Source organism: Haliotis cracherodii, unplaced genomic scaffold (assembly GCF_022045235.1).
Source record: "Haliotis cracherodii isolate W230 unplaced genomic scaffold, xgHalCrac1.p SCAF_1, whole genome shotgun sequence".
Lineage (NCBI taxonomy): Eukaryota > Metazoa > Mollusca > Gastropoda > Lepetellida > Haliotidae > Haliotis > Haliotis cracherodii.
The window spans coordinates 29,952,105-29,964,932 of NW_027266264.1; the positions used below are offsets into that span (position 1 = coordinate 29,952,105).

The 12,828-nt window shown below is 47.8% G+C and overlaps 2 protein-coding genes across 2 annotated transcripts in view; both read right to left on the bottom strand.

Moving 5' to 3' along the window:
• LOC139475605 (uncharacterized protein KIAA0825-like) overlaps window positions 1–12,828 on the bottom strand; it is a 38,546-nt gene that overhangs the window by 18,132 nt on the left and 7,586 nt on the right. The window contains exons 7-11 of the mRNA XM_071258797.1: window positions 12,094–12,323; window positions 11,276–11,419; window positions 9,391–9,512; window positions 8,021–8,174; window positions 551–741 (exon numbers count right to left, since the gene is read on the bottom strand). Of these exons, the coding sequence (XP_071114898.1) occupies window positions 551–741; window positions 8,021–8,174; window positions 9,391–9,512; window positions 11,276–11,419; window positions 12,094–12,323 (841 nt within the window). The remainder of the gene's footprint in view (window positions 1–550; window positions 742–8,020; window positions 8,175–9,390; window positions 9,513–11,275; window positions 11,420–12,093; window positions 12,324–12,828) is intronic.
• Window positions 4,898–6,537, bottom strand: LOC139475595 (uncharacterized). Its single transcript, XM_071258788.1, has one exon. It carries the CDS (start codon window positions 6,483–6,485, stop codon window positions 5,571–5,573), a length of 915 nt encoding a protein of 304 aa, XP_071114889.1. The 5' UTR covers window positions 6,486–6,537; the 3' UTR covers window positions 4,898–5,570.

Sequence of the window (12,828 nt, forward strand, 5' to 3'; positions counted from 1 at the left end):
TATGGAGAAACATTTTGGCTAACGAGTCTATGCATAGTCCAATCAAAATCGCGCAATGAAATCGAAATCCAGTTCGTAAACTGTCACTCAGATTTCAGTCGATTGCAGGATTTGCAAAGCATGTGCACTGCTAACTCGTCAACAGTTATTTTCAAACCTTTTTGTGTTTTTAATAAAGGTGCTCGCGTGATTTGATGCACTTCGCGATTTAAGACCGTTTTATCACAATATAGATCTTGATGATCAACCATATCGTCTTGACTGGCGCCACCGTTTTGTTTAAAAAATTGCTAGTGATGGATTCTGATTGGTCCATAGGAGAGGCTTAGAAGGGACATAACTCGTAATAGCCACTGGTGGAGCTACGATCAAGCCCAGGAATTCCAGCCAAGTTCGGCAAGGGTGAAAACTGGACTTTTAAAGTCAGTTAACTCTCTTGCCTAGGGAAGATCGTCATACTATTACATAACACTGGCGTTATAGACAGAATCAGCGACTAAGTAATATCATTGTATAGCCATAGTGAAGAGCAAGGCTATGTCAGTCTCACCTGAACTGTTTGACTCTCTTAAAGCTGGGTTTGACTCTGACATATCTGTGAGCGATGACAGTCAAAGACTCCTTCAAGACCAGACTGAAGATGTGCTGGGCCATCTGTGGAGGCGCCACTGACCACAGGTCACTCTGCAAGGCCCGCAGATGGTAGTTCCACATTTGTATGGTGAAGGAGCACCGCTCGTCCTGTGGCAGAAATCACATATCCCCATCCTGTTCATCTCAAAGCACCTTTTGAGTTATAAACAACTGCAAGTGATTCAATGGCATTTGATTGGTAAACCAAGCAAATCATTAGGCATTCATGTTCCCATGGCTGCCAACTTTACCAAATTCTAATTACCGTATTCGACGTAATAAGCGCCCACGGCTATATTTTCTAATATATTGGCTAGTGAACAATCCCAATTAGCACCCCTTCCGATTGATCAATGTACACATGACTTATTTATTCGTGTATAATACGTATGTTATACGCATTCTTAATTATGGGAAATTAAATTCTGGAAAAAATATATCTGTCGTATATAAACATTTCAGGCTGTCAGCATAAACCACGAAATTTACGATCTTTCAACTCTGCTGTTTTTCACCAAAATAATATTCTAATAAGAGCCCCCTATTTCTAATTTTGAGAGCGCCCTGGGTGCTTATTATGTCGAATACGGTAGTATTTTCTTCTGGTCAGGACACAAAACCAAGGAAGGTAGAGGAGGGCATGGGACGGTGTGTAGTTTGTACAGTATTGAATAAACCCATGAGTAGTCTCCTGTTTCCTGATTGGCAGATAATAATTTGTTGTTGTATAATACCACCATCAGCAATATTCCAGCTATAGTTTGGGCAGGACTTGGCTGCATTATTGAATGATGTCACAAATTTCAAACTATTGTCTACAGTACAATACAGTAGCCTGTTATTATATACTACTTAAAATTTGATAGAGATAGTCCGAGTGTCAAGGTGGGGGATAAATCTGAGTGGACGTTTGGAGATATTGTCGTATGAATAGGATGCAATTTGGGCTGGACCTAACACATGTTTTGTAGAATTTTCCTATTCGGAATATTCTATAAGTAATACGTTACCACTGTTATACCGAGGCTGTTGTCTCCCACAACTGCTGCTATAGCGAAATCTACCACAGAGATCTCAATTACCTCATGCAGCACGTGCGTAGCCACCTAGCTGCCATATGACACCCTTCACTCTTGTCTCCTGCGAGAGCAAGTGCTCGGGGGACGGACGGGCGGGCAGCAGCCCAGTGGTAACGTATTACTTATAGAATATTCCGAATAGGAAAATTCTACAAATTACATTAAGTAATACGTTACCACTGTTATACCGAGGCTGACTACCACAGTAGGCGGTGGGGAGCACCTACAACCCGAATCCTGACTGCTAGCGTTCCTTCCGACCAGCGGAAGTAAACACCAAGGCGGAAGCACTCGATGCGCATGCACCTAGCTAGGCGTTACCCTATAGGAATACCAAAGCACTGTCAAGCGCATACCGTAAGGCTCAATCGTCATTGCCAAAACGATTGGTGACTCCAAACGGCCCCACTGGATAGGTATTTCATCGCCGCAGCGGATGAGAACACTGTATCCGCGTGAGCTTAATCTTAGATCAGGTTAAACAGTCGAAAAGAGGGAAATTAATTTCCTTCAGACCGTATATCCCAGAGCAAGCCTACTTAAAGTATGCATTAGGCGCGTGACCTAATTCCAGTATTCGTAAGCATGTATCACAAGGTTGGAATACACGACAGACAATTAAATGAATAATTGTCAAAATACAAATAAGGATAAAACACACAAAAAGCCGCCTCACCTGTGGTGTGAGTGCGCTGGTTTGCAGGACCCCCACTCCTGTACCCACGGCGTGGGAACATTGGAGACGACCCAGATTGACCACCGTGCAAGGACTGACGACTGCGGAGTTTGGAATTGCGCTGGACACACCCCCTAGATGACCGCTTGTGCCGCGATCAGCGGCCCAAGACGGTGCACCCCCTCCACGTCTTCATCAGAAACCTTTCTGAGGTAATGATTGGCAAAAACCGAGTCAGAACGCCAGTAACAACCTCGTAATATTCTGTGAACAGAGATATTCGAGTGTAGGGCAAATGTTGCCGCTAGCGCCCTGATCTCGTGCGGGTTTGACCCCGCTACCGGTAACCCCCGAGACCGGTACGCCAGATTGATGACAGAACGAAGCCACAACGCAATCGAGTTGCGAGTTATGTCAACCGTGCGATTAGGGTTACACGATATGAACAGACGGTCACGCCCTTGTCTACGTTCATTCGAAGCCTTAAGATAATACTTAAGGGCCCTAACCGGACACAGCGCTCTGTCCTCAGTATCAGCAGGATGTAAGATTTCTTTGAGGGATCTTACAGTGAATTCTCTCTCCGTTTGCCCGACTCTCTGATTCTTGGCGACGAAGCCCATGAGCAGGCCCAGGCGGACCGCTCCTTCGTCACCCCTATCGAATCGTACCTTGGCGACATCGAGTGCATGAATTTCGGATACACGTGCCGCCGTGGCAAAGGAGAGGAGAAATGCTGTTTTCCAAGTCACATGCCGGAACGAAGCACTATGCAAGGGTTCATACGGAGCTTCCGTAAGTGATTGCAACACTAGGGAAAGATCCCAGGCCGGTGCCCGAAGGCGGCCCTTCTTAAGATCGTGCTGTTTGAAACCCTAGATAATACCCCGTATCACCGGCTCTTTGGAGAGACTGGTACCCATAGCAACGTCCCGTACCGTAGCAACGGACGAAACATAGTTGGCAATGGAACCCCCGGAGAGTTTCCGGGTCTCTCGCAAGTGAGACATGAAACGAGCAATATCCTGCACAGATACCTTATCTGGCGAATGAATGTGATGTTTACAACACCACTTCGTGAAAATAACCCAACGTGCATTATACACCTTCTGGGTAGAATCACGATGCATACTAACGTATGCCCGAGACGCCCGGCGAGAAAAACCTTTACTCCTCAGACGCTCGGTGACAACATCCACGCGTGCAGATTGAACTGCCCTGCGTTTGGATGAAGCTGACGGGTGTGAGGGTGGATCAAGAGATCCGGTCTCACAGGCAGTGGAAGTGGCGACTGCGTGACCTGGGTCAGCAAGTCGGGGTACCACGATCTGTTCGGCCACATGGGCGCGATCAGTAACATTCGACAGCGAACTCCTCGAAGCCGGCTTAGAATGTGTGGTATCAACGCTGTCGGCGGGTAAGCATAAGCGTCCAAGCCCGTCCAGTCTAACGCGAGAGCATCGTGATCGATGGCCCTCGGGTCCGGGACTGGTGATACAAACAACGGGAGTTGATTGTTGAACCGTGTTGCGAACAGGTCGACCATCGGACGACCCAAACGTTCGCACAGCCACTGAAACACTACTGGGTTCAGCATCCACTCTGTGGGGCTCGGATCCTGAGGCCTCGATAGAGCATCGGCCAGTACGTTCCGCACACCTGGGATGTGACGGGCGCGTATCTGGCACGGGACACTGTCCACCAGAGCGTAAAACTCGAACGTGAGATCGAGTAGCGAGTGACTGTGGGTTCCCCCCAGTTTGTTCACATAGGACACTACCGTCGTGTTGTCGGTCGCCAGCATGAGCCGGGCGTCGACGAGACGATGCTTCCAGTGATTGACTTCGTTGATCACTGCCTTGAACTCGAGACAATTGATGTGAAGACCTAGTTCGTCTACGCACCACAGCCCCGAGCTCACCTCCCCCTCTAGATGGGCGCCCCAGCCCACTAGAGAGGCGTCTGTATACAGGTTCAACGTGGCCCGGTAGGGCCGCATAGAGACTCCTGATAAGACATTGTAAGGGAGCGTCCACCACTCCAGATGCGGTCGGAGCCGATCCGGGAGGGCGACGGTCGCACTGTTCACCTCCGTTGCTAACAACTGGATTAAAAACCGTTGCAGCGGGCGGAGTTGGAGACGACCCCGTTCGGTGCAGTCCTGGGCTGATACAAGTAGCCCTAACAGCTGTTCCCAAAAGTGAACAGTCTGTTGCACCGCTAAGACTTTGGCAATCATCGCCTGAATTTTGTGCCACCGGTCTGGGGGGACAAATAGGCGATGGGACACCGTGTTGAACCGACCTCCGATGAACTGCAAGTTCTGAGAAGGGGTTAACTCGCTCTTGGGGAGATTGACAATCCACCCCAATTGCTCCAAGAGCCGACGTGCGAAAACGAGATGGCGTGACAGGGCGTCCGTCATTCGATTTGCTACTAGCGAGTCGTCCAGGTACGCGAAGTACCGGACACCCCTCCGGTGGAGGAACCCCACTATAGGGGTGGTTAACCGGGTGAACAGCCAGGGAGCGGATGAAAGACCGAATGGGAGTACAACCCACTCGTAGTGCCTGCCTTGAAAGACAAACCTGAGATACTTGTGATGATCCGAGTGAATCGGAACATGCAGATAAGCATCCTTCAGGTCGATCGAAGCTAGCCAGTCGGCCGGCATGATCAGTGCTTTCAGGTCCGTCAAGCTCAACATTCTGAACTTGGGCGGCTTGCGCAGGTAGAACTCGTTGAACGATTTCAAGTTGTGAATCATTCTGAGTTCGGCACTGTCCTTCTTGGGAACGAGAAATATCCTGGAGTAAAACCCCGGTGTTATTTCTGGTAGAGCTAACTCCCGAACTGCCCTCTTCTCCACCAACCTGCCGATGGCATCGGCGAGGAAGGGAAGATCGGTTTCCGAATAGAAACCTGCCGACGGGGCAACGGTGAGCGGCGGATTCGCTTTGAGATCGAGCCGATAGCCGTACCGAATCGTGTTGACCACCCACGGGTCGTCGAACACTTGTTCCCAATTCTCCCAATAAGTCTGGAGTCTGGCTCCCACTGGGGACAGAGAGGGGGGCCGGACGGGCTGCGGCAGGCGCAACTGTCCAGGGCCAAGTGACTCGGGTTCGCCTACGGGCCAACCGAAGTTGGCGCTGTCGGCATACGAACCCCTCCAATGAGAGTCACCTGGAGGGGCCCTTGCCGTCCTTAGACGACTTGGGCTTCCCCCAGTTCCCCTTCTTCCCGCGAAAGGGCTGCTGAGAACCCTTACCGGAGCCCTCAGAGCGGGGCTTCTTCCCGGAGGAAGAAGGACCCGACCCCTTAGGCCTGCCGGACGCAGCATCCTGGGGCGCGCTCCGCTTCGGAGCGGCACCCAGGCGCCTATGCAAGGACCCCACAAGATCCAGTGTGTGCCGAGAGGCATCGGCAGACACAGCGGCCTGTTGTTCCTTCAGAACCCCAGGGATCTTGTTATTAAACAGGGTCCGAGCAGACCAAGGCTGCGAAAGGAGCACCTCCTGATTGGCAGCGTCCAACCCTGAAGCAGCCAGATACGACTGGCGCCGAAGAAAATGGCACGTGCCGGAAACAAAGGCCGAAGCCCCGGCAACGTACTCCAGGGAAGCATTCAAACCGAGCAAGCAGTTGTAAATGCGCTGGTCTCGGTCCGTAGGAGAACCTTCGACCAGACTGGCCGCTGCAGCCAGGTATGTGTCTCCGTGAGACAATGCCAGCATGGAGTGTCGAGCGAGGGTGTCCAGCTGTTGCAAGGTACCTTGTGGTACCGTGGCAACCGGTGGGGCACGGACCCCCAAACGCTCCACATGGGCTTCCGCAGAAGGACCAGCCTCGGGAAAGGCAAGGTCATGTACTGGGAAAGACCCTTTTCTCCACGACGGGGGAGGTAACGGGAGACCCCGACCGGAGGCAGCCGTGAAGGCCTTCTCCAAAGAAGGCTTAATCCCGCGCAGCAAGGTTGATGCCGGGAAAGCCTTGTCGGACGTCTCGTCGTATACCTCGGAGGAACCCACGGAACCGTGGATTCCCCGCGGTATCGGCAGGGGCTTTGGCATGTCCTCGAAGAGGTCATACACCATGGCCACGCGGTCCTTAACCGATAGCGGAAGCAACGGTTCGGGGGAAGGACCGGTAACCACGGCAGCCGCCGCCGTACCGGTGGACCCCGCGGCCGAACCCGCGGCCACCGAAGAGGCCGGGGACGGAACAGCCAGCGGCCTATCTTGCGATAAGGCCGCCAGCTTGGAGTCCACAAGTTTCGACAACAATGCGGCGACGGAATCCCCAGACAGCCCGAGGGCCGCAAGGGGATCCGCCGCAGCCGAGGAGGTGGTACCCGCACGGGGACCCCGACCGGACGAACCAGCCACCACAGGGGTGGAGACGGACTGTACGTACAGCCGGTACCGCTCAAACTCCGCAGGCCCCAGACCTTCGCACAGGGTGCACCGGGTGTCCCCGCAAGGAACCCTGCACCGCGGGCAACGATCGTGGGGATCACGGGACGACAAAAACTTTCTGCACACCCCACAACTCCGAGGAGCAGGGGTAGAGGGGGTGGATACTGGGGACATATCCATGTCAGACATTGATTGTTTGCTATAAACAAAGAACAAAACATGGTTACAACGCACGCACCACAATGATTCACAAACGAGCATTTTCACAAGAAAATAAACGAGCAATGTGAACATATAACATACACATATAACTTTTATTAAAGAAATAAGTTATGTTAACCCCCAAAACATACAAGAACAGGGGAAACGTAAAACACAACGTGCATACGCGAACCCCGCAAGTATATAGAAAAAAAGGGCGGGAAAAATTTTCCGTTTGGCGGGAAAATTATAACCAAGCGTAGCTACCGCAACGCCCCATAAAAGCACAGTTTATTAGAGAATAAACTATAATAAATATCACCAAATCTTCAGGAACGCTTCAGCAGGAGAAAAAACACGTCTTGCTTAGCAGACGAAAGAGACAAGAGTGAAGGGTGTCATATGGCAGCTAGGTGGCTACGCACGTGCTGCATGAGGTAATTGAGATCTCTGTGGTAGATTTCGCTATAGCAGCAGTTGTGGGAGACAACAGCCTCGGTATAACAGTGGTAACGTATTACTTAATGTAATAAACATGTTAAAGGGAAACAATACTTTAACTTTGAAAATACTTAAATATGGAAGGTCTTTTTCTTCGTGGATTCAGAATTTGTTTATTATGGACCATAATCTTGACTGGTGTGACTGGTTCGATACTATTCTCGCTGTGCTGAACATTCAACTGTAACTGTCAAATAAGAGGTGGGTGTGAGCAAAATACTAATGCCTGACTGACCAATAAAGATTCCGCATCTTTGGTTACAACAAAGGCAACCTAAGAGTTGTGTCATCTAAAGCAACAGGTCCTCCCAATTGGCCTCTCGCTGGTCTGAAGCAGGATGGTGGTTATGTAGACTAAATAAAGCGACGCCAGTGGGATGACTGTGAGTTGAAGTATCGTTGCCCTTTTTGCTTCATTTCATGATACAGAAATAGAGAATATTTTTATACCCGTTTAAACACAAATAATACTGAAGTAAACTCGTGCTTATCTTAGTATGGTTTACACTCACCTCGTAGAAATCTTTCATATTGGCCCAGTCGCCCCCGTCAGCATCATGTAAAATACTAGTGGAGATCAACTGAGTGTGCAGTTCTATAACCTGCTGAGTCAGCGAATCTGTTAGCTCCACAAACTGTTTGTAAAGACCACAAAATGGCTTCTTCCTGAAAACACAGAAATTACATGGACATGACTTCATCAACTTTCTTCCATAAAGTTTGCACTCTTGTCTGACCTTCACCCAAACCACACATTGTCACAATCACCCTACCCACCACACCCCCTACACAAGGCACCCCCTCCCTCTTATCCTACATAACAACCATTTGAATACTACTTACACACCCCATGAATCACGTTCATGGCGCCTTACCCATCTCATACCCCAACACACACCCTGCTGCCTACCCTATGCACACACCATGAATCATGCTAATGGCACCCTACCCATCACATACCCCAACACACATCCTGATACCTACCCTATACACACACCATGAATCATACCCATGGCGACCTTCCCATCACATACCCCAACACACACCCTGACGCCTACCCAATACACACCCCATGAATCATACCCATGGCACCCTACCCATCGCAGACCCCAACACTCTGTCCACCCTAAACACACCCCATGGCACCCTACTCATGATGCTCTCCCTACCCACAACACCCCCCACCCCCCCCCCCAAAAGACAGACACCCATCTCTCACTCTACGTACACTCCCTCTGAATTCTACACAACACACCCGTAACAATGGAAGCATGACAAAGGGTTTATGAAGGGAAGAAACATAAAGTCTGGACATTAAAAGAAAATATATCTGATCATTTCAGCTGTTTCTATACAACTAAAGCAGCTGTCCTTTTATAATAATGTATTGATAATTAATAATGTTAACAATCAGATGTACCAGATTTTACAAGCTGAAATGACTAAAAAATACTGTACAACGCTGCAGCTGACACATGGAACACATGTGACAAATCAGGTGTATCTGTACCTGCAAGCAGACACTCAGAATGGCAACAGTAAAACTAACAGTCAACAGAGAGTGAGTGAGTGAGTTAGTATGGTTTTACGCCGCTTTTAGTAATATTCCTGCAATATCATGGCGGGGGACACCACAAATGGGCTTCAAACATTGTACCCATGTCGGGAATCGAACCCGAGTCTTCGGCGTGACAAGCGAATGATTTAGCCACTGTTAACAGAGAGGCAATCGGGACAATCACATTTAACATCATGACATCATGGATGTCTGTACAAGCTGGACAGTGGACTTGTATGGGTTTCACAAGATACTGCCTGTCCGAACAGATGGCTAGACTCTATGACAAGTAATAGAAAACTTTCTTCCATCCCATCCACTCACCCTGCCTCGTCAAACACCAGGACCTTTTCATAGTGGACCAGCTGGTTCCTGATGTACGCAGCACTGGACATGATGACATACATGCTGAACAGCGGCGCCTGGCTCGGGACATCCTTGCACAGCTGAATACAGACATGCTATTGACTCATTTCTGAACTCTTTAATGCATTTAGAAACAGGACACATTTTAGTTATTGTTACAAACCCTGATTGGAGAAATGTCTCTCAAGAGTGTTGAAGTTTACATCAAAGACGTGGCATTCCCATATTGTATCCAATCCAAATAACATAGCAAAAAAACAACAACTCAAGGCTATCCTATAAGAAGTTATGTCAAATTTGATTCTCAGTGCGACAACTGCCCACAGAAAACTGTGTCATGAATACAGCTGTTAGCATCGTTAGCCACTAAGTACCAATTTCGTACCATTCATCAAGCACAGATATGCATTTTTGAAAGTAAAAATATCATTTATACTTATCCTGACTCATACTTATCACTTATTCCATCTCATTTCCGAAAGGTAGTGAAAAGGAACAGAAAAAATAGCTCACCCGAATGCACCCTGAGCAGTGAATGCACACCGGACCAATCCGGCTGACGACATTGTGACTCGTATGAGAGCGGTGCGGATGTGGAATTGTCTGTCCGGTTGCCATGGCAGTTGGTTCTTGGTGGTAGACCATCTTAGACCAAGTTGAGCCGATGCGTGATCGCTGTTGTCAAATCTGGTTCGGCTGAAGTTGATAGCATGAATGTCTGTCAATCTGACCACTGTGGGTAGTGCCAGAAGGAACAGAAGGTTTTCTGCATCATAACTTTGAAGTCAGCTTGTTCCAGAGGTTCACAGGCATTGCTGGTGAGAAGCTTGAGCACTGTGTTCAGGTCTCAAGCTGGGGCCCTGAATTTCTTTTGTTGATCTTCAAGTCTGTAAAATCTAGTGCTATCGATTCTGTAACATTGGTAAGCTTGATTCCATTGTACAGAGAGGGCAGAGCTGCCAGCCGCCAGATATGTGCCCAGTGTCAAGCTTTCTTGGGCTTGTGGTGAAGAGGCTTCAGCTGCTTTTAAAACCCCTAGACCTTGCAAACTGGTCAAAACTCTTCTATTTACCATTATATAAAATCTTCATAGATCTACTAAGGGCCAAGGAGATGTTCTCCGGTTGAATATCCTCATCTAGTGAGGCTGATTGTATTCTAGTTCCATGCGTGAAGCTCGTGGAGATCTGGTCTTGAATGAACATGCTTTGTGTGAGGATGCAGAAGAAGATTTGGCCAGTTTGGGAGCTTTAGGGTTGGCTTCTTAGCCATTGTGATGAGGCCTGGAAACCAAGTTCTAGATGGCCAAAATGGTTATTCCAAAAGCAGTATCAGGTCCTTCGTGTGCCTGATATCTGGGGTATCAGTGGTGGGAACGAATAAGAGTCCCTCCAACAATATCGCCAGTGCGTCGTTGACCCAAGCTTGAGGGTCCGTAACTGCTGAGACGAAGGTTGCTATTTGTCTGTTAAATCTTTTTGCAAACATATCAACAGATGGGCAAACTCCTTGCTTTATCACAAGCTGGAATGCAACTGGATGGTACATCCGTTCTGTTGGTGATGGTTTGGATGGCCTGGATAGGGCATCCGCTAATACATCTGATACTCCTGGGACATGTCTTGCCTTTAATCTAAGATTCAGGCTGTCTGCGAGACTGTACAGTTGGAATATTAACCTCAGCAAGGTTGCCAATCTTGTCATTCCTTGGGGATTTATGTAGAATGCCATGGTTGAGTTGTCTGTTCTTGAAGTTTCCACTACTTTTTGGAAATGAGATGCCACAAGCAATAAGTATGAGTCAGGATAAGGTAAATAATACATATTCTCTACATATTCTCACCTTTGTAAAATGAACATTGAAGTTCTTGAGCCCAAGGTTGATGGCCTCAATGAAGGCAGACCTAACAGTCTGGAAGGTTCCGTCCCGGCCGGCTCGCGCAAGGGGCAGCAAGTTGTCAGCGGCGGAGAAGAAGTCAAACACAGCCTGGACACAGAGCAACAAACAGGTTAGGTGAGTTGTATCCCTGTTCTGTCCGTAGAGTAGGGCTGTGCATTGGTAAAATAATGGTATTGCAATACAGTAAACTACAGTAATAATGAACTCAAAGGGACCACTAATTTTAGTTTGTTCTGTAGTTCATTATAAGCATATATAAATGGCAAATGGACGGGATCAAAAAAAAGCTCACTATATCCATCAGTTCATTATAAACATGTGAATTATAACTGTAGTTTACTGTACAATTATTGCAATACAAGTATATGTATTGTAACATTAATTGCGTTATACTGGGAACTAAAGTGTTTGACAGTGATTGACAATTTTGTGCACACTGATCCTATATTCTACATACTAAAGTTAATATTACTCCGCATTGTCAGTCGATCACTGACATTTTGTAGTCATGGATACAGGGGAGATAATTATGTGAGAGCAAAATTAATTCCACATTGTGGCCATTTTGTCAATTACGAAGGTTAACATCATTTGTGAATGAATTTCTGTGTAGATTTGTAGTAAACCAGAATACCTGTATTACTGTGTAGTTTTACTGAGTATACTTCTAAACAGCGAGACACTGACTGAAAAGAGCATTCTAACACTACTGGCATATACACATGATATAATCTGACGACGGATCTTATTTCATTCACTACCTTGGAAACAACTTTGGGATAATCAAGCTTTCCTCCATGAAGAATTTCTGGAACATTGCATGTCTCTAGCTTCCTGCTTGTCTCCCACTGTCTGAGGTCAAGGTCAAGGCCATTTGACATGACTTCATGAAGGTCAGCCTCTACTGCGTGTGTTAGGTCAGATGACACTTTCTTGAAGATGATCTTCCAATCCCAGTGAAGTCTGTCCTCTGTCTTTGTTCTCTCTATCACTGCAGATGGAGGAGTAATACATAATAAACATGAGTGTTGGAAAATTAGGACAGTATTATGAGACTAGTATTATACAGTACACTGCTACAAGTGTTCTCATAATACTGAGCACTTCAGGGCTAAACCACTATATAGCAAGGACGGTGTCTACAGATAACTGTCCCTTAGGCGCTGCTGTACTGTGAAGTCAGGAACAGAGTCAACAGATAATGGAACTGTAGGGCTGACGTACTGAGGTGTCAGGAAGAGAGAGTCCTGGGACAACTCACCTTTAGGAGCTGCTGTACTGTGATATCAGGAACAGAGTCAACAGATAATGGAACTGTAGGGCTGACGTACTGAGGTGTCAGGAAGAGAGAGTCCTGGGACAACTGACCTTTAGGAGCTGCTGTACTGGGATGTCAGGAACAGAGACAACAGATAATGGAACTGTAGGGTTGACGTACTGAGGTGTCGGGAAGAGAGAGTCCTGGGACAACTGACCTTTAGGAGCTGCTGTACTGT

What these genes read in the sequence shown, in the direction of transcription:
- LOC139475595 (XM_071258788.1), bottom strand. Translation starts at nt 6,485, where the DNA reads ATGGTGTATGACCTCTTCGAGGACATGCCAAAGCCCCTGCCGATACCG.